At 48.2% G+C, this 21,515-nt stretch overlaps 1 protein-coding gene across 2 annotated transcripts in view; it reads right to left on the bottom strand.

The window, feature by feature from the left end:
* Positions 1 to 666: 666 nt before the first annotated feature.
* The window catches only part of WNT5B (Wnt family member 5B), a 116,553-nt gene continuing 95,704 nt past the window's right edge, over positions 667 to 21,515 (bottom strand). For both annotated transcript variants that reach the window (XM_019654129.1, XM_019654130.1), the window contains 4 exons: positions 12,892 to 13,037; positions 11,685 to 11,932; positions 6,627 to 6,919; positions 667 to 2,076 (listed from right to left, as the gene is read on the bottom strand). In XM_019654129.1, coding sequence (XP_019509674.1) covers positions 1,618 to 2,076; positions 6,627 to 6,919; positions 11,685 to 11,932; positions 12,892 to 12,968 — 1,077 coding nt within the window. In that variant the 5' untranslated portion in view covers positions 12,969 to 13,037 and the 3' untranslated portion in view covers positions 667 to 1,617. The remainder of the gene's footprint in view (positions 2,077 to 6,626; positions 6,920 to 11,684; positions 11,933 to 12,891; positions 13,038 to 21,515) is intronic.

Raw genomic sequence — 21,515 nt, 5'->3', positions numbered from 1 at the left:
AGTTAATTCCATAACTCTGTTATTTCCCCAGAAATAACCTTTTCTAGAATAAAACTGGGGTCTTTGTGGGTTACTAGCTCATCTGCAAGCTGGTCGCTCCAGTGCTCTCTGAATCAGTGTCTCTTCTAGTAACTCCTTCTTCCTTTTCCAGGCTATTGCACCTCCCTTCTCGGATCCCTGATCCCTGCCCTCCTCTCTCTCCTGCCCCCAGCTACTGGAGCCAAAGCTGGAGTTGGCAATATAGAGAAGCTGCAGAGCGCATCCCACTGCCTGTGCTTTACCAAGGACCCAGTGAACAAACCAGCGGGAACTTGGCAGGCTGTAAATGGAGGAATGAAAAGGGGAAGGTAAATGTGAGGTTTAAACTTAAATCTCTGATTGCTTTTGTTCATAATGGTAATATTAATAGCTACCATTTACTGAGTACTTGTGTGAGCCCTTGGGGACAGCACTTCAATGCATTACCTGTTTCATTCTCATGACATTCTCCTGTTCCCGTCTCTAATCACCAAACTGGAACTCTGAAAAGTCTGTTTCCCTACCTGCCCTCTTCCACATATACACCATATAGCAGGGTTCTAAGAACTGGGGTAAAAATAAAAGGAGACTCATGAAAGATAATCGTGTATCCAAATAAGGAAAGGGAGAGAAACTTCAGTGAAGGGTATTTAATGTCAGAGAAACTGTACATCTGGGGTAGAGATGAAGAGACCATGCCAGGCCAGCCGAGCCTGACCTAGCTACGCTTCCTGTCGTTCGTGAGGCCTTCCTTGATGGAGGACGTGACAGCAGCAGCATCACAAGTTTCCTCTCCCTGGTGGGAGCACAGTGCAACGTTCACTCAGTCCGGATACGCACCCAGCTTTCTGCAGCTGAGGCACAAGTACTCAGTCCATGTCTTTCCTGACATGGCAGGCCAAATGACCCCCTCTCCTCCTGGTGCAGGGAACTTGTGGCAGGAGCTAATGAACTGTAGAGGAAGAGTAATTCTCACTGGAAAGACAGGCCTGTGAGTCTGGGGTGGTGCGGGTCCCGCTGTAGTCACCTGTCAGAGATGACATCGGACCTCTCCTCATTTCTGTAACGTAGATTCTCCAAGTACGCATACCAATGAAAAGGTAGGAAAGCACTGGGCCTGTCACAGAACCGATCCATATTCTGGGCGACACCCTAAAGACGTCAAGGTTTAAGCTGAGTTCCTGCCACCTTCCACAGGGTCCTCTGGCCCAAAGGCTGGGGTCACAAAGCAGTCATCTACCCAGCAAAGACTCCAGACTTCCAGACAAAGTCATCTTCTCCATCTAACCACCACCTCTCTCAAGGGTCATGGTGGATAGACAGCGAATATTCCCAAGTCCCTACATCCTGAGAGTCCCCGCCAGATGGAGGGAAAAAAAGACCTTTGTCCCCCTCACTGTGAGTTGCCAACCAGCAAAGTCCATCCTCAAAGATCTCCAGCATCTCTTAAATAAGCTTTTCCTTTCCATTTTCTTCTCTTAATTATTTATCATCGATCCATTCATTTATACAAATATAAAATATATTTATATAGATTTATAAAATATAAATTTCTGTGAGGCGGAGTGGAGGAGAGGACCGGAGGGTGGGGCACCCTGGCTATTTGCAGACATACTGGTCGATGACCTCCGTGCACTTCTTGCACTTGACGAAGCAGCACCAGTGGAACTTGCAGTGGCAGCGCTCCACCTGGACGCTCTTGAACTGGTCATAGCCGCGGCCACAGCACATGAGCTCGCAGCCGTCCATGCCCTCCGAGGTCTTGTTGCAGAGGCGGCCCTGGGTGCCCAGGGAGCCCGTGGTCTCGTTGCGCAGGCAGTAGTCGGGACTGGGGTCCACGTACACCAGGTCCTCGGGGGTGGGCGGGTTGAAGCGGCTGTTGACCAGCTCCAGCTTGCCTCTGCGGCTGATGCGCACGGCAGCTGCGCTGTCATACTTCTCCTTCAACTGGTCCCCCACCTTGCGGAACTCAGCCAGCTGGAGCCAGCACGTCTTGAGGCTGCAGGACCCAGAGACACCGTGGCATTTGCAGGCTACATCTGCCATCTTATACACAGCCTGGGAAGGTGGGAAAAAAGCAGGGAATGAGAAGGAGCATCCCGGATGGAAGGTGTCCCGAGGGTGGCCATAGCAGCCAGAGGCCAAGTACAGAGAAGCGCTCATGGGAGGAGGGGCGGGCCGTTTTTCAAATGTAGACAAAGATCTTTCCAGGGTCCGCAGTTGCTCAGACTGAAAACAGACAAAAGGAGCACTACCAAGGAAAATATTGGGGAGGCTAGCACACCATATCTGGTCAGCTACAGGACGGCACACGTGTGGGCATGCACTTTCTACTGCGTCCACTTCTTATCACTCGAAATTTGTTACAATAAATGTGTCATCTTTACCATCAGGAGAAAAGGATATTTCTATCTTGATCAAAGTCTCAAACAAACAAATAAAAAACCAACACAACGTGTCCAGCTTTTACATGATGTGGAGCACAAGTCAGAAAAAAGAACCCAGTCAAATGACAAGCTTGTAACAGAAACGGTGGGCATGGCCCTGCTAGCCCAAGCTATCTGACCCTGCCAGATCCCCTGAGAATTAGATGGTCCCCTTCTCTGTGTTAATATTTGGTCATTAACTCCATAGAGTCACCAGGAGTTTCACCATAAACGACATCATATCTGTGAACAAGACCACTTTCTTCCACCCTGCATGCCTGACACCCATGGGCGAGGCTGTGAGTGTGGACGGAGGGGGGCGGGGGGGGGCTATAGGGGTGATTCATTTGAAAACAAATCCTCCCCAGAAGTCACTGAACCACAACGATGTGGAGTGGATTTGAACCTGGGTTATCCCAAATCAAAATGTAAATGCAAGAGTAGACCAGAAAGCTGCTTACAAAGTGCTTTTCAATGAAAGCATATTGATGCATTGTGTCAAATAACCCTGGCAGCAGGCCCAGAAGTGCAGATGGCAGGATAAAAATGCAAGCCCGCTGCAGAACATTTTCTTTTGCCACAGCTATTGTCACCAAGTGAGTACGGACTCATTTTTCAAGGGTTTTTCTCAGATTCTTTTCAAGAGTCCCCAGATTGTGTCTTTATTCAGCACTGTGCAGAGACCACTGCAGGTGCAAGAAACAGCTTCACCATCATCAGCTCACATTACTATTATCAAAACACTTCCTGATTTTTTTTTCTGGTATGGAATTATTCCCGTTATTTTATGGTGGAAAAATCGAGGCTCTAGAGAGCCTCAATAACCTGCTCAGGGCCACCCAGGAGGGACTTGGAAGGTCTAGCACTTCTGCACTCCAGTCTCCAGGCTTAAAAACAGCTTAGGCTGGAGAAGGAAGTGAGGCTCCTCCCCCAGGTGAGAGGCACCAGCACTTAGCTGGCAGCTCCAGGCCCAGGGCGGAAAGGCACTGACACCCCATTCCAACAGGCACTTCAAAGACAGAGCCTGCAATTATCCTTCTGGCACAAATCCCCATTCTGACATTTCTCTGGAAAAGGTCCTCAGTGTAGACAGGATGGTGGTCGTCTGGCACTGCTGGAGAGAGGAAGCATTAGGGCCTAAAACTGTGTACCTGCCCCTAAGTGACTAAGGGAACAGGATAAGCATCTCTACTGGGAGCAAACACTTAGGGAGATTTGGGGGGGAAAGAGTCAGAGCAAGACCTCACAGAGTAAGGAGGGGAATTCTAGTAAAACAAATCCAAGAGGAAGAGTGTCACCGACCCTCACTATTTAGACATTCATTCCTTCCTTCCTCAAGGGAGAAACACTGTAGATGTAGAGACATACTATTTTAAATTATTTTACTATTGATAATATATGTATGTTCCTTTTATAGGAGAAAGGGGGAATCCCAATTTTTGGCCCTTTCTGCTAACTGAAAAAGCAATAAAATGTTAAAATTTTTTTTTTTTTTTTTTTTTTTAGTTTTACCTCTTGCCCCTGAAAAGCTCTCTCTAAGTCCTTCTTTCACTTCTGCCTAATGGTGTTACTGAGCTTGGTAACTGACAGGAATGTCACAAGGATTAGGCAGTTTTTATCTGAAAAATGCTTAGGAGCCCTTGAGTGACAAGGCTGTATCAACCCACTGTTCTGGCCATCGATATCTAAAATGGAGCTCTTAGAGACTCTGAAAGGCCAAGAGAAATTCCTAGCAAAGTATGCCCAAGATTTACTCTATGGTCAAGATGTCAAATCCCAGTTATTCTGTTAAAAAAAAAAAATCTGATAGTAAAATCCTAGTCCAAGGACTTTTCAATCCCTGCCACCACTTCGTCCTGAGAAACTTTTTATGTAGGTGTGAGGAGGTGAGAGGTGAATACCTCTGGCCTCAGATGGTGATTGATGGCCAAGGCCTGTTCCTTGGAGAGGGAATAAAAAATAGAGGGACAAGAATTCCCCATGTGGAGCAGACAGGCAAAGGGAGATAAAGGGATGTGGAAGCGGTGTGGGCCTGGAGGAAGGGGCCGAAGACAGGGAGACAGACAGGAGACAGAGAAACAGGGCAGATGGAAGGGAAGGGCCTGCCAAGATAAGGGCCCAGGACAAACAAACAAACAATTAAGGGCAATAAAATGAGGAGCCAGCAGAAGTGGGGTCAAGACTGAGGCTGAAAGGGGGCCCAGATTAGGATGAACGCCTAGTCACCTCCGCATATGTCCCTACGCTTCAAGGACCGCTCAGAGCACAGACAGGAAACAGCCTTCCATGAATTTGACCTCTCACTAGGGAAGCAATATGGGAACTTTGGTCTGCATAGTCACATGCGCCCAGCCATGGAAAGATAGCCAGAGAGTGGCTGCAAAGCCTATGCTGTGATCCCTGTGACTCTGTCCCTGTCCCTGCTGTGATCCCTGTGATGTTGCCCTGGGGAACCTGTAGCCCATGAGATGAGGCAGAGTGAGCCACACCTCAGGAAAAGCACAAATACTCCACTGCAGAGCGATGCAGATGCAGAGACTACAACCTATGGGGGATGGGAAAGATTCGAAGCAGTAGGTGGTATGTGAACCGGGACCTTAAAAACTGGATAAAGTTTGGGCATTCGGGAGACAAAGTGAAGACCTTAACCTTTTTCACCAATTACTCTCCCTTTCTCATAGTTAAACACCAGGAAACTGGCTAGTGGACTGCTGAAGAGAGGGGGTCCTGGAGACTAGAGCAGCCCCACAGACGCCCTTGATGTGGACAGTCCCCTAAGACCGTTCTGCTCTGTCTGCCCCGGTTCATAACCGTAACAACCACAGTTCACAGCACCAACCAAAACCCCTCACACCACCACAAACTAATACCACCTAAACACACCCGTATGTGGCTAAAAAAAACTGGCCTCAGGTTATGTGATATGTAAGGCAGACACATGTAAAACACATTTTCAATCCTATTTATTTGCTATGTACTCCTATAAAACATGACTTAATTTTTAAAAATTGATATATAAACACATTTTTAGAAATATATCCATATCCTGTTACCGAATCACCAATGAACCAACATTAAATTTCTGGATTTATTTCCTTTCAAGAAACCGCTGTTCTCATTTTTTAATTAGTTCATCTTTGCTCTCACTGAAGTATCCTGCCTGGGCCCCAGAGCCAGCTGACCTAATAGACCTGAGTGTGGACAACATGCCCAGAAAGAGGCTGTGAGGGGTCTGTGGTCCGTTGGCCCTTTATCAGGACAGCATCCTCCCACCAGGCACTCAGACCTCAGATGTGTCTACAGGGAGACCGGGATGCATGTCCACACTGCCCTCCACACTGGATATGCTGAGCGAGCCTCCCGTTTCCTGGGGCAGAGGCCTCACAGGGCAGCAAAGGAAAGAGGTGTCCGGAACATGTGCTCAGCGGAGGGTCTTCGTGAGAAGGCGCAGGCAGAGTCATAGATGCTTCCCAGCACACCACAAAAAACGCTGTTGCCCAAGAACGCTCTGCATGGACAATAAAGCAAGCTCACCTCAAAACCTCCATGTTAGTTTCTACTGAAATCGAGGCTCAGAGAGTGTCCTATCTTACATGAGACCAGTGAGACTGTCTACGTGAGCCTTCAATGGCTGTCCTTTACACTCCACATATGTTTAAAACTCCTAGTACACATGTGTGTTTGCCATTAGACCTAAACGAGCTTCTGGACTGGGTTTCCGCATATGATGGTAGAGTATGATAGTAGCTCTGAAGTCAGCTGTGCTTTTCCCTAAGCTTTTAAGAAATCATAAACCCTAGACTAAGCCTAACAGCCTCAACTTCCAATCTCCCTATCCGTACAAATTACAAAGAAGGGGCAGTCAAAACAAGAACTCCACTGGAATTCTGATCCTAAGACTGTATCCAAACTCCACAGGGACAGGTGTCCTGTGGAGAAATGAATAGGGTTAAAGAAATGACAAGTGCACGTGTCCCTTGGGAAATGGAACTTTTTGAAAGGGCTAAGTCCAATCACATGGGCATCTCGGTCACCAGTCATAGGTGAGAGTCTCCCAAATCAGGCCAGCCCCTTCCTTGATGGCCAGGCCACAGCTCAGAGTTCAGCCCAGGGCAGCCCAAGTGGTCTGTGGTGTGTGTGGAGGGTTGGGGGCCAGGCGGGTGTGGGGGAGGTCCAGCTTACCCTTCGACCTGCCTCGTTGTTCTGCAGGTTCATGAGCACCCGGCCCTGCTCCTCCGACCCCTTGGCAAAGTTCTTCTCCCGCTCCCGGGCGTCCACAAACTCTTTAGCAAAACGGTAGCCATACTCCACGTTGTCCCCACAGCCACCCCACAGCCAGTCCCGGGGAAGGTCCTTGGGCCGTGCTGTCCGGCTGCAGCCACATGTGGAGAGCTCACCCTCCCGGCAAGCCCGGCTGATGGCGTTCACCACCCCCGCTGCGCTGACTGCGTAGGTGAAGGCGGTCTCGCGGCTCCCTGCAAGAGAAGGAAGAGGGGTGGTGAGGGAGGTGAGCTCTCCAGTGGAAGCTTTCCTTCCCCTCTGCCTCCTGCAGACCCAACCAGTGCCTTGGTGGTAACACTCCCAGGAGGGGAAACTGTCAGCACAGAGCACCTCACTTCCCATGGCTCTAGTGGTTTCAGACTTCTCTTCATCAGGAGCTGAAGGTGTCTCCTCTGTCCTATGAACGTACCAACTGAATGACTCCCTTCAGCCCTGGCCTACACTCACATCCACTCCAGAGAGGTTTACATGCCAGTAGATTCCTCAGAGGCAGCCCTAAATGAAGGGAAGAGTGAGCATTAAGGAATTAAGGAACACACGTGACGGATAGAACGGGACTGAGCAGAAACCATGGGACCTCGCAAAAACCTCTCCCTCAGATGCCAATTTTTCACCACTCTATGAGCCACACATCTGACTTTTGATTGCTGCCATTATCTAGCTAGACAGTGTCAGACACCAGGAGTGGAGAGTTACTAGAATGACTACGCCCATGATCACCTGAGCTGTCTCCATCTCCAACAGCATCCACACCACCTCCTGACACCAGGGCACCGAGAACCGCCTCTGGGCCATTCAGCATGGTCTCTCCAAATGTCTACATCATTTCTAGTAGAAAATCCTCTTTATTGCTATAGTGAACCACTTAAAACTCACATGATGTATGCTCTACTTCCATAAAAATGTTTATAAAAGGTAATACTCAGCCATCAGGGCAACACAAATCAAAATCACAATGAGACACCACTTCACACCCACGAAGATGACTATAATCGAAAAGACCACTAACAACAAGTTGGTGAGGATATAGAAAAACTGGAACCCTCACGTACTGCTGGTGGGAACGCTAAATCGTACAGCTGCTTTGGAAGACAGTCTGGCAGCTCTTCAAAAGGTTAAACACCGAGTTACCATATAACCCAGCAAGTCCACTCCTAAGAATATATCCAAGATAAATGAAAGCATGTCCACACAAACACTAATACATGAATGTGCACTGCAGTATTCATCACAGCTAAAAGGTGGAAACAACCCACACTATCCATCAGCAGGTGGATGGGTAAAGAAAAGGTGGCATTTTCCATACAATGAAGTATTATTCAGCCACAGAAAGTACTAAAGTACAGGTACATGCTACAACATGGAGGAACCTTGAAATTTTTGTTAAGTGAACCACTTGCCATTCTGTATCTGGATTGAACCTGATATAAACAGCCACATATTGTATGATCCCGTTTACATGAAATGTCCATAATATGAAAATTCACAGAGACAGAAAGATCAGTTACCTAGGGTTTGGGGAGGAGGCGGGAAGAATGAAGAGTGACCACTAATGGGTATGCAGTTTCTTTACAGGGTTATAAAAGTGTTCTGGAATTAGATAGTGGTGTTGGTTGCACAAGCTTGTGAATGTACACTGAACTATATACACTCCTAAGTGGTAAATTATGTGGTACACGAATCATATTTCAATAAAGCTATTGTAAGAAATAATAAATAATACTCATGTAGACTCAGGTATGGAAGGAAGGGGGTGATACTTAGCAGAAAAAAGATTCAATCCCGACTCCAGCTATCAAACCAGGCAGAATCTCCTGCCCTCCACTGCCTCCTGTCCTGCATCTCTATGGTAAAGAAGTAGATATCCCCCAATTCTGTCTTGGCAGGTGGAGAGGGAAACAGTTTGCAATCATTAATAGGTCTAGAGTGATCTCCCACCTTACTCTACTTTTTGATCATCTAGGCATGACACAGCGACGTTTGTAACCAGATCATATTGGGCAGGTCAGTTTTTCTCAGTTAACTGGGGGGTCAGCCTTTGGTCGGTTGTGGTCTAGGAGCAGCCCAAGAAAAACCCAGATGTTACAGAAGTCCTACCCATGATTCAACCATCAGGCTTGACATTTGAGTCAGTGCTGAACCATGGCCAGAGACCAGGGGCGTCAGACTATGAGTGTGAACTCCCAGGATGGGCAGATGGCCAGGAGGCTCTAAGGGAGGAGGAGTCCTGCCTGAAGTCTTCCTAAAATGGGGCCTCAGCCCCCTGACCTGGCATTCTGGGGCAGGAATGAGCCTCTGAACTGCAGCCTACATCCACATTCCATCCACTATGAGCATTCCTTTTACAACATTCCTCAGAGAAGTGGGTTGGGTTCTCAAGGCAACCCATTCCATTTTTTTCTAATGACGCTAATCACCAGAACCTTCTTTCTTATGTTAAGCTTAAATAAACCTTCCTGTAACTACTGCCTGCTAGAGATACATTGTCTAATCCCTTTTCCATTTGACAGCCCTTCAGTATTTGGAAACAACTAATATGCCTTTATGTGATCTCTTCTCTACGTATCTCTGATTTCTTCTTTCATTCTTTAACGAATGTGCTTATGAGAGCTGAACCACCCCTCTCAGAGCTGCCTTTTAAAATAGTGTGCCTGCAGCTGAGCATATACCGCAGACATTATAAGCTCTGATGGTCCTCACCTATCAGCACGGTTTGGGACCCCAATCTGTCCTGGGGTGAATTAGCTGTCTCTTGCAATCACTCTGCCTCTTTTGGTTGAGGGCAACATTCGGTCGGCCCTGAGTGCAGATAGCTCTGCCTTCATGGGGCAGCATTTGCATCTATGGTAAGCCTGGTAAGTACAGATTACCAGTGCTACTCTCAGCAAGCAAGAGGTAAGTAACTTGGGCTTCAGGATGGATAAGCAATGTGAAGGAGGAGAGGGATCTCTACATACGAAACAATTCAGAGTGGAAACTCAAACCATTTCAAGGATAAAGGCGAATAAACCAGTAGCCATGGAGCTACTAGAGAGACTTTGCTCTCTAGTTCCTGCTCTCTCTGTTCCAACTACCAGGAAGGTGTCTCCATGCTCTTCTGGGAGGAGGCTGGGTGAAACGTCTATGGTTCCCTGGGAGCTGCTCTGCTGCCCTCTGGTGGTGGACTTCTGCAGCTGCTTCAAAAAAGGAAGGAATCTTGGAAGACACACAAGACAGCTGTGAGAAGACTCACCAGGGGCTCTCAGGGCCCAGGGGGAGGAATGGAAGACAGCTTCCCAGGTAGCATAACCCTGCAGGGAAGCTACAAAAAGGAATGGTGAAAACAAGGTGAACAGGATGGGTCCATTTGTAACAGAACAGGGTCTGCTTTCACAAGCCATTCCACCATGCACTTCTGTACTCAGAGGAGTTTCTATACGTGACAACCCTTTTCTTTCTATAGTAAAGCCTGCCTCCCTGTTTGGCCTGCACACAAACAAAATAACACATGAAAAGGATCTAGCCAGGGCCGGTCGAGTGGCTCAGTTGGTTAAAAGCTCGCTCAAGAGTTTGAGCTCTGAGCAACAGCGGTTCGATTCCTGGCCCGAGATGAGCAGCTGCTGAGCTGCCAACAGGTGGCAGGATGGCTCAGCTTATAAAAAAAAAAAAAAAGATCTAGCCAACGTCAGGCATACATTAGGTTATTCCCTTAATCCAGTGATTAGGGGGTTCCTCTCTCCACACCTGAGCCATCCTAATGTCATCACCAGAAAACCCAGGGCAGGGGGTGTTGCTGGCCAAGACTTTTACCAGGAAGAAGAGACGGATACTAAGTGTATTTGAGAAGAATTGATAAATTATGAAGAAATCCCACCTAACCCCCAAGTCCATTCTTTTGGAAAAGTTGTCCAATAAGATGGTCACGGGAACCCATGAGCACTCCTTTTATGGACCTTGAGTTGATACTGAAGGAAGAAAAGGAGAAACAGGGTTCAAAGTGTACTTTCCCCTGGTCCTTACTTCTCAATATGCAGGAGTAGAGGACAGAGGTCAGGAGAGGGAGGGGCCTTCCAAGTATCCATTACAGAGCAGCCTGGAATCTCAACTCCCTAACCCCCTGCTGCTACAATCATTCCTGGGGAAAGCCCCAGCCTCGGGTAACCCCAGAAAGTCTCCTTAGTGGGGGAAGCTGTCCTGGGAGAATCAGAGGCAGGGAACACAGGGCTCTAACACCTTCCTTTTATGGCCCTGGGGATAAGGCTCAGCAGAATTGGCACGAATTTCTCAATTTCTTGCCAGAGAGAGGAGAATTGCATTTCAAAAGGACTTAAAACAATTAGACCCCAGATCACACCTCCATCTAAGCAATAGGGCAGCCAAAGACTCCTAGACCAGGAGTGGGAGAGGGGAGAGACCAGGAATCTGGAAAGAGGTGGCCCTCTCATCTTTCTTCTTCAGTCTGTTCCCTTCCCCCATTTTCACACGCGCCCTCTTTCAAATGAAAAAGCCAAGAGTGGATCTGGGTCAGGTTAATGGCAGCTATCACCAATTTGGCCAAAAGTTCCTATCTCTCTCAGGGCCCAAGTGGACGGGGCAAAAAGCCTACAGACATTCAGGGCAAAGCTCTGAAAGCAGCCTGGCACTGAGACAAAAGGCGCGCTGGTGGTGCGTGGGTTTCCTCATTCACTCAAACTCAACTCAGATGGTCTGACCCCTTCCTAGAGTGAGCCACCCACCAGCCGCCCAGGACAGGGGGAAGCTGGAGGCAGAGGGCTAGCTGAGCACCGGGCTGTCCCCGGGCTGTGCGGCTCATACGTCCTCTGAGATTGCTTCCTGTGTTTCTCCCTCGCTCCTCACATGCCTGGAGAACCCATCGGGACATGCAGGTGGGCTCTCCCTGTGCCACCCTGAGAGCGTGCTCTTGCACCCAGGTCAGTGAGTACAGTTCCTTTTGCCAAGCCACGTCTCGGCAGCGCTTACCTATCTGCATGACCCTCCCAAAGACAGATGTGTTGTCCACGGTGCTGCAGTTCCACCGCCTCTGCCGGAACTGGTACTGGCACTCCTTGATGCCTGTCTTGGCTCCCTCCCCTATGTAGGCCATGTGCTCCTGGTACAGCTGGCACAGCTTTCTCTGGCCAGGGGAGAGCCCAGGAAGCTGGCTGCACACAGGCTGGGCACCGATGATGAACATCTCAGGTCTCTGCACCGGGTTCATAGCTAATGACCTAGAGCAGAGATCCAGAAGGGGGAAAGGCCAAGGAGTGAGCACACGCCTGTGTGCAACAGCACGTCATCCATTCAACACATTTCCCAAGTGCTTTCTGTGTCCAAGGCCCTGGCTAACAGCTTGGGGAAACTGAGGCACAAACACAGATGGCAGGTAAGATGTCAAATGCCTAAGACAGACTTGAACTTCTGGATCCAGAGTAATCAGATAGGGGAAGAGCTCTTACAGCTGGGGAGAAGCTTTTATAAGGAGATGGCCAGAGTGTGAGCTGGGTTTTAAAGGACATGGGGCTGGACAAGAAGGCATCAGAACAGGCAGGTTCCATATCTGAGCCACATATTCCCTAATCCACTGTTTATCAGTTCAGGGGCTCTCCCTTTTGCCTATCATCCAGCAGATATAATAAAGTATTGAGTTTGATGAGAAGGCTGTACATTTGCTGTCTGAGTAAAAATGTGAGCAGGGCACAGACGGTGCAAAACAGTTGGCGAGTGCCTGCCATTTCCATGTTGACTTGGCAATGACAGTCGTCTTAGAAACACAAAAAGAAAGCCACACATGGTCCTGCAAATCCCTCATCTGGTCTTCAGACTTATAAAATAGGAATTCTACTCTCCTTGTCCCAACCAGAAAAAAAAAGATCAATATTCTCATCAATCCAATAGCAACAAAAGAGGTATTTCTAACCACCCATGGGGGTGGAGGAAGGGCCAGAGAAAGGAGAATAGAAACAGGATCAGAGAAAAAGCCAAATGAACGAATTCTTTATCCTTGTGGAAACTTACTTTTGGGGGCTTGAGAGAGAAAAAGGGCCATCCTAGTTTTCCTGGGATAAAAGAGGCCCTTAGGATTGCTATGAATAAAGGAGTGACCACAATACACACGGTGACCTTCTCCACATTTCAATTACCAAAGGAGGCGTAGGTTGTAGAGTAGGACTTCAGCCCTCTCACTCACCACCAGGAGCTGGCTTCGGCTGGAAGCTGAGCCCAGCTGGAGAGCAGCGCAGCGGTGAGCAGCAGCAGGCCGGGCATGGTCGGCCTCAGCCCTCCTCAGTGCCCTGGGAAGACACCCGGGACTGCCGGCTTCCAAAACTGGGCTCCCTGAGAAAACAGAAATGAGGGGAGAATCAAAGTGGAAATGCAACAGATAGGGAGGCCCAGGAGACAGAGAAGTGAGCTCTGGGTGGGCTCTAACGTCGTTTTCTGCTCCCCCAAAGAAATCCAGCCTGTTTCCAACCATGGTCTCCTAGGCTCATCTTCTCACCACAGGACTGCCCTGTGGTCTCTTACCCCCAACTGTGAAGACTACTAGGGACCTAATTCCAAAGGAAACCCTGAGCTGACAAACTAGGAGAGAGAAATGAAAACACGCCATTTCATGAACAGAGAGTGCTCTATGCAACATTTCATAAGGTTGCAAACAGGCTGTTGCAACGCACACTTGCCCTTCTTCTAGAAATGAGAACCATCCCGTGGCCCTTCCCTGTAACTATTACTCCAGCCAGAGGAGGATCCCTCCGACTGCTCTCTTTTGCTGGGCTACAAAACAATTGGTGAGTTGGATTGACCTCCAGCTAAACAGGAGTCCTCCTTTTCAATCTCTACCCTTCCCATTCTAGCCAAGTTTTCCAAATCCCAACCACTGTTTACCAGGAATGATAGCAGGGAGACAGGCGAGGACTTTTCACCTTCTCAAGGCAACTTCTCTGAGAACTGTAAAAGCCCTGCAGACAACCACGGACCCTAAAGCTGTTGGGGGGTGCAGCGCCTTCCTAGGTGGCCCTCATCCCCTCCTCGGTGCTCAGGGGCCCCGTGTCCCAGCAGCCCGGACAGCAAGCAGCAGTGGAGGCACTGCCAGCTCCTGGTCCCTAACCCGTGCCTCCAACATCTGTGCTAAGGACAAGTCTTCCAGAAGCAACAACCCCTTTCCTGGTAGCGCAAGAGCCTCCCACAACCGTTGCCTCACGCTTTTTCTAACCACCGCCTGCGCCTATATCCCCCAGGAACATCTTTCTTCCAGCCCTTGAAAACAGGGAAAATCCTGCTTCTGGATCCTGGAGCAAGTCTGTATATAACAGCAGGCCCCCTTCAGCACACCCTCACCTCGTTTCTCCCTTAGCTCCCATCCAGGGCGTGACCCTGCAGCCCCAGTGAATCTCCTTCCCACGACCGCTTTAACACCTCCAGCTTCACACACGCAAACACCCCTCGCTCGCGCTCCCAGCGCCCCACCCCCATCTCACCACGCTGCCCCCGCAGTTCTGGTCTCCAGGCTTTCCGGGAGGGGGCGGCAGGTGCTTTGGGTCATCAGCCTGGCAGATATTTTTTGTCCTGGACCACCAAGAGAGGAAGGTGGCCTGAGCAGGGTCCAGGGAAGTTGGGCCACAGCCTGTCCCCACCCCCTTTTGGTTTTTCTTTTTGAGGTCTTGGCTGGGGCGGGGGCACCAACCGGCAGGTGTGTGGGGCCGGCAGGGGGCAGATCAAAGAAGAAACTTGCTTCTTCCCTTTGTCATGCAGAGCCTGCTCGGAAATGATCCGGTCTCTGGCCCCGTCCACTAACAGCCCCCCACACCCTACTTTCCTAACAGACCTCCCCTCCTCTAAGGGATGCCCCCACCCCCTCTAACCTCTACCCCCCATAAATCCTCCCTGTCCCTCAGGGCAGGAGGTCTGTGAATGCACCGACTGGAACCAAGAGAGATGGAGCAGAGATAGGGCTGGCACCAGAAGCTAATGGCTTTATGGAGGGGAGGGGACCAGGTCCAGGGTAGGGAGGACGAGAGAAAAGCTTCAAAGAGTTTTCTTGTCCAAACATCCTCAGCTCCACCTACCAGTCCTTTTTGGAGACTTAAGAGTCAGCTTCCCTACTCCCTGTGGTCCTTCTCCCTTCCCACAGCCTCTCTCCCAACAGGGCCATCCCCACCCACCACCTTGCCTCCCGCAAACCTCCTCCTCCCACCCGATACACATCCTCACACATTTCCATGCCAGACAGCAGAGTTCTTTCTCCAGCTGGTGACACTTCTTATCCCCACGGATTCCCCCTTCACACCAGCGTCTCTCACTTCTGTCACACCCTTTCATCAGGCCCCTGTGAAATATCTCTGGCTCTGAAAGTCCTAGGTTCAACCCAAGCCACTATGGGAGGCTGCTATTTCTGAGCCAAGGACGGGAGTCAGTGCCTGCTAATGGTCACTGTGGCTTTGAGTGCCCGGTGCCAGGCTGAAGGCGAGAGGAGGCCAAACTTCCCAAGAGCTGGTAACCCCGCCACTCTGGGCCTTCTAAACATCACCTGAAACAGGATCCCGCCCAGCAGCAGTTCCCACCACCCTATGCTTTCCATCAAATTCTCAGCTCATTAAAAAAGATTTTTAAAAACGTAAAAAAGACTGCAGCACGTGTGGTGGCTTCTTCCTTTGCCTTCCAGATGTGTGGCACCTTCTCCTGGTAGGCAGCTGTAAGCCACCTCTTGGAGTGGTCACAGAACCAAAGCACGGCAGCTGGCTGCCCTCGTTTCTAACCTTTGATTTCCTCATGCAGGGCTGGGAGGAGGAAGGTGAATGTTGGCGACTGGCTTCACTAGCGTGGGCAGAATGGAAACTTCTTGCCTCAGCCTGACTGGGGAGGCAGGAAGCTGTGTGGGGACCGATGGTTTGGTCTTAATGAGTAGGACACATCAGAAGCCCCGTTTGTGGGTTGCTGGTGAATTTTACAGCAACTGCAACCAGAGAAGGCTGTTCTTTGTGTGGGAAGAAACAGCTAGTAAATATCCAAAAGGTGAGGAGAGAGAATTCTTTCTGCTGCCTTCGTAATAACTACAGATTCCCCCCCCAAAATAAAGTTTCCCTTTCCTAAGAGAGGTGTCATTTCAGACACACCAAATACAGCTAGGTATGAGAAGAATCCAGGGTCTCTCTTCTTTGGTAGTGACTGGGAGGTCACAGGGAGGAGAAGATGCCACATTCTCAATCAGGACCCTCCCGGGGGCCGGAATGGGGAGTCAGACACGTCTGCTATGCTTCTTCATTCAGTCATTCATTTGTTCAATAAATGCATGAATCAAAGATGCATCAGGGGCCTCATATGTGCCATTACTGCTTCAAGTGCTAGAGAGACAGCAGTGAGCAAATTATATAATCGACCCTTGAACAAGGTGGGTTTAGGGGTGATGATCCCCCCACACACACAGTCAAAAAACTGCGTAGAACTTTGGACTCCCCCAAAACATAACTGCTAATAGCCTGTTGTTAATAGAAAGTCTTAACTGATAGTATAAAGTCAATTAACACATATATTGTATATTATATACTGTATTCTTACAATAAAGTAAGCTAGAGAAAAGAAAATGTTATTAAGAAAATCATAAGGAAAACACATTTATAGTAATTATTGAAAAAAATCCGTGTATAAGTAGACCTGTGCAGTGCAAACCTTGTATCTATTCAAGGGTCAACTGTATGTAATATGTTAACTCCAGTGACTACTATGAGAAAACATCAAGTGGCGACAAGAATCAAGAAGAAGGGGTAAAAGCTTACATTAGTTAGGGTCCTTGGGGAAAGCCACACTGAAATATCTGCCCACCCGACCTCTCTCCAAACCGTTGTGTAGATGGAAGGTAGCAGGGGTGTAACCCTGTGACACATCCCGGACCCCTCTGTGGCATGTCCACGGTCCTTACTGAGACTGGGGTGCCCCGCATGACCATCACAATCAAAGGGATGCCTATCTGAAAATAATAACTCCAGGTTCTCTTCATTTTCCTAGTTGGACCCAGTCACCAATTTGCATTCTCTTAGGAGGCCATGGCCATCCATCCCAGAGATAGGAGACCAGGGAGAGAGGCTGGACAAGTGGAGCTGAGGTCGGAGCAGCTCTTAAAGGGCAGCTCTGTGTCCCCACACGCACTTCAGACAGTGCCTGCAATGCAACCCGGACCCACAGGACCAGTGCTTGGAAAGGTCATTAGCTGCTCTGCTCACAGAAGCCACCATTGGGAGTTCAGAACTCAGGCAGCTTAGGAGTCACACAGAAAATGCTGTCCAAAGCCACACTTGTCCCCCTGCCCCCAGACAGGCACCCTCACACCTAGAAACACACCAAGAAATAACCAAGAGCTTGGATGGGAGCTTTTTCATTGTTGCCACTGGCTAATTCTTACTGGGTGACCCAGTGAAGAGCTACTGAATGTGGAATTTAAAAATGCATTTGCAATGTTAGTCTCTGGCACAACAAGGTAGACAGTCTTAGCAGTCTCTGGAAAGAAAGGAAATGCTTCCCTTTGGGGACTCCTGGCTGCACTGCTGCTGTTGGCTGATTTCCGTGGGGGTGGGGCGGGTGAAGGGGGAGCAGGAATGACAAAGCTGTCATCCACAGCCTTCTCTCCCCCTGGCCACTTCATTTCTACCACCACAAAGATGAGAGGAAGACTATGGATCTTGAGAAACGCCTCCTAAAGTTAAGTCCAGTTCATTCATTTGCTTCCTTGTTTTCAAGTGAAGTGTTCACTCTTTACACCTCAACAGCCAAACAGTTCTTTGTGCTCTAGCCCATATAGCTTCAACACGTTTTTCCTAAAATACGTATTTACATCATAATATTCTCGTTAGAAAACTGATAGTGGTTGGGAACTTTAACCGTTCTAAAATTCCCAACATGGCCTCTTTTTCCCTCTCATTCTTTTCCTGAATTTCTCAACATGGGTTCTCTTTTCCAATCTCCTCCTGCTCCTAGGACAAGCCCTGCTTTCCCCCGCAAGACCTGGTTCTGACCTCTTCCCTGGGAGGCTTTCTCCTCTCCAGTAATCCCGACCTTAAACTACCTTCCTGCCCATGCTCATGGTTCACTTCCTCCATGAAGCTGTCCTTGATTGATCCAATGCTATGATCAATTCCCACTCACCAGGGACTTCCTTAGTATCATAAATACAGGTAGCTAGTCTGCACCACTTTCTTCCAGACATGTTGCCTTGGAATGTGTTCGTTTCTTACTTCTCCAGTGATTGAAAGTTTCCTAACAGTACAAACTTACCTGTTCTACTTTCTGTCCATACCCCACATGGCTGGTGTAGTTTTACTGGGCAGTAAACAAAAAAAGTGACAATACCTAATACTAGTGTACATTTATTGAGCACCTACTACATGCTCTGAACCAAGTGTTTGACATGCACTTTTTTCATTTAATCGTCACTAAAATTCTATGTGGTATATGCCATTATTACCCTCACTTTGAGCACAAGGAAACTAAGGTGTAAAGAGTTTAAGTAGCTTGCTCAAACAGCGATTGAATGGCAGACCTTGGCTTGGAATCTAGATCTTTCTATTCTTCCCCAACACAGGTAAACACATCACATACTTGGTAGCTCCCCCCTGTTGCAAACACATATCCTCTCTGCTTTGCGTTTCTTCTTTTCACCACTGCCCTATTAGTAAGGTTGTGAATAGTACGGCAGTAAATCAGATATCTACACCCTGATGTATAGGAAGTAGCACAAAACACAATGTTTATTAAAGAAAAAACAGACCGATTGCAAAGTTACTAGTACACACACACACACACACACATACACACACACACACACACACACACACACACACACACACACAGCCTTATGGAGGAAAAAAAGCCAGACTTCTCCCAATCAAAATGACATGTGGACTGAGAATAGGCCAAGCTGCTTAAAGCTGGAGAAATTGAAATAGAATAATTGTTTTAGAGAGCTGGTGTTTATGTTTATGTTGGGATAGAAAAGATGAACCAGGCCAAGAGATAAAGGTCTAGGAAGATGGACCCTGGCACGGTGGGAGGGTGCATGGGAGATACTGGCAGAGGTGAGGGGCAAAGTGGGCAGGTGAAGAAATGGGGGGAAAGTGGAAAAAAATTTTAGATCACTTGTAACAGAGAAACTGACCAAGGGACTATGTCTTCAGCAAGAGCAGACCCTACTTTGATGACATAAAACTGCATTACCTTTCGATGAAGCTAGCTACCAGCTCTTTATAAAACTCAAATATGGCCATGTAACTTTTCTGCTTAAAGCCCTTCAAAGGTTCCCCATCTCCTAAAGGATCAAGTCAAACCCCCTCACCACATTATACAAGGCCTTTCAAAATCTGACTGCCACCCTTCCCATCCTGCTTTGGTCTTCACTCTGTGCTCCAGACACCCCACTCTGCCTGTATGTACTTCCTTCCCCACCCCCATACTGTTTCTCCCCTTTGTGCCTACTAACTTCTGGGAATGGTGTCCTCCCTCTGCGTGCAGATCAGGCTCCTTTGCCCTTGAGGTCACACCTTCAAAGAAGCTTTCCTTGACCATCCAATCCAAAGAAGGCCCCTACCTTCCATCCCCTATCTCCATCATTCTCTTTCTACCTTCTTGCATAGTTTTGTCACAGCATTTAATATATCATAATGTGGTACCATCTGGCATGCTAATCTGTTAGTGCTTTTCTTTCCTCATAAGTTCGGCAATTGGTCTTGTTCACCATTTCCTCTCAGTGCTTAGGATCGTGCCCAAGGGTATCTAGTAGGTGCTCAATAAGTATTTGTTGGTTGAAAGAAGAGAACAGCCCTCTTTGGCTCTCGAGGATATAAGAGACAGGTCACTGAGGCCAGCCCCTCATGGAGATACATGGCTTCCATTCGGCTTCCTTTCGGTTTCCATATGGTCCAGCCCACTGGCCAGTGAAAAAGCTGCTTCTACTGATGTATCCCATAATTTGGGAATCTACGGTCAGCTGCTAATTGAGATTTTGGAGATTCCAGGTCCCAGAACTGTCTCTACCTTTTCCTCAAAGACATGAGTACCATTTGACGTCTAGTGCTGCTTATTATACAATAATGTGACAACGTCTAAGATATTGATCCCTGAGGTGCTGTAGTCTAGCTGGGAGAAATGAAAAACCTACTCTGAAATGCAGGACCCACGAAGTGCCTGAGGAGTCCAAGGCAGCGATCACAGTCAGATGTGGGACTGGAGCAGAGCCTTGAAGGATGTATGGCTTCAGATAGGAGGAAAAGAGCAAGGATTTCACATAGAGATGTGGTTTGGTCCCAGAAAGAAAATGGCAAGGTGCTTTTTGGAAGGGTAGGAGAGATATTACAATACATAAAGGAGGACTTCGGTAATTTCCAATGTTCTCAGAATCACTCTTCTCATTAATTTTATGTAGCCTCCCTGAAATCTGGTATTGAATTCCCAAAGAGCATTCAATATCAATCGCCCAAGAAAACTCCCATGATCACATGCTTCTAGTTTCTGGGGGCATCACTACAGGAATGGGGCCACAGGCCTAGGGGATTAGTCACCTTTTGACCATGAAATGATGGTTGAGTAAATCTTCCTAGAGAGCCAAGAAGTATAGAGGTTAAGATGCTGATTGATTACACTCTCCTCTCAATCCAGCTTATTTTCTGTCCTCCAGTTCTCTTCCTGATCCAGGCCTAACATCTTAGCGTCCTTCCTGACTCCTTCCTCCTTGACCCTCCGTGTCAAATCACTTGTCAAAGCCTCTTGACTGCGTCTCCCTAATATTTTAAAAATCTATTCCCAGCTCTCCATCCCTACTGCCATACTCTGAGCTGCTACAGGAGCCTGCTGATTGCTTCTCTTCCCTCCAACAAATTGTGTCTTTTGTCCCATTCTTATCTACTGAATGATTGAATGAATTCCTTCCACATTCAGTCCTCTAACTTCCAAGGTAACAGCCAGCTGCCAGGTTTCTCAAAGTATGGTCCCCAAGCTAACAGTATCAGTATCACTTGGAAACTGATTAGATATACAAATTACCAAGCTCCACCCAGACCTACTGAATCTGAAACTCTGAGGCTGAGGTTTAGCGATCTGTTTGGACCAGCCCTCTAGGTGATTCTGATGCCCACAAAATTTGAGAACCACTGTCATAAAGCCCTCCAGAGAATATGTAATGAAATAAAGCACTAAATCTTTCAAGTAACGTATGAATTTTAATGGCCAATTTCTACATATCAATGCCTTAAGCCAGTGGTTCCTTACCTGGGGGCTAAAGATTTCTGGGAGCTGTAGAACCACAGAACATATGGAAACCGAGCACTACCTCTAGAACGAATACGTAGGTAGTACGCACTCTGATGGGCTACATGTACATAGCCCCTTGTAATGAATAAAGTACTAATTCATTTAAAAGTGCTACTGATGATTGGATGAAGGTTGCACTACTTTAGGAATACATTAAAAACCATTACATTGTACACGTTAAGCAGGTGGATTGCATGGTGTGTGAATTGTATCTCAATAAAGCCAATCCATTTTTAAAAAAAATTTTTTTTAAAGATTTTTTATTGGGGAATCGGGGGGATGGGAACAGTGCTGGGGAATTGGGGGAAGGGGAACAGACAAGTTGCTGCTGTTTTGTTCCTCAGTCTAGTTGTGGAGTACGTCGCCTCACTGGCCCAAGTTGGCACCACCATGGCGCTCTTCCCGGGCGAGGCAGATCAGTTGCCAGCTTCTGGACGGCCACTCACTGCGGCTGCTGGCCGCTCACGCTGGCTGCTGGCTACACACGGTAGCCCATGGCAACCCACTGCAGCAGGGGCTGCA

Source organism: Hipposideros armiger, unplaced genomic scaffold (assembly GCF_001890085.2).
Source record: "Hipposideros armiger isolate ML-2016 unplaced genomic scaffold, ASM189008v1 scaffold_213, whole genome shotgun sequence".
Classification (NCBI taxonomy): domain Eukaryota; kingdom Metazoa; phylum Chordata; class Mammalia; order Chiroptera; family Hipposideridae; genus Hipposideros; species Hipposideros armiger.
Note: the sequence above shows the minus strand (reverse complement) of the source record. Positions and strands in the feature narration are given on the sequence as shown.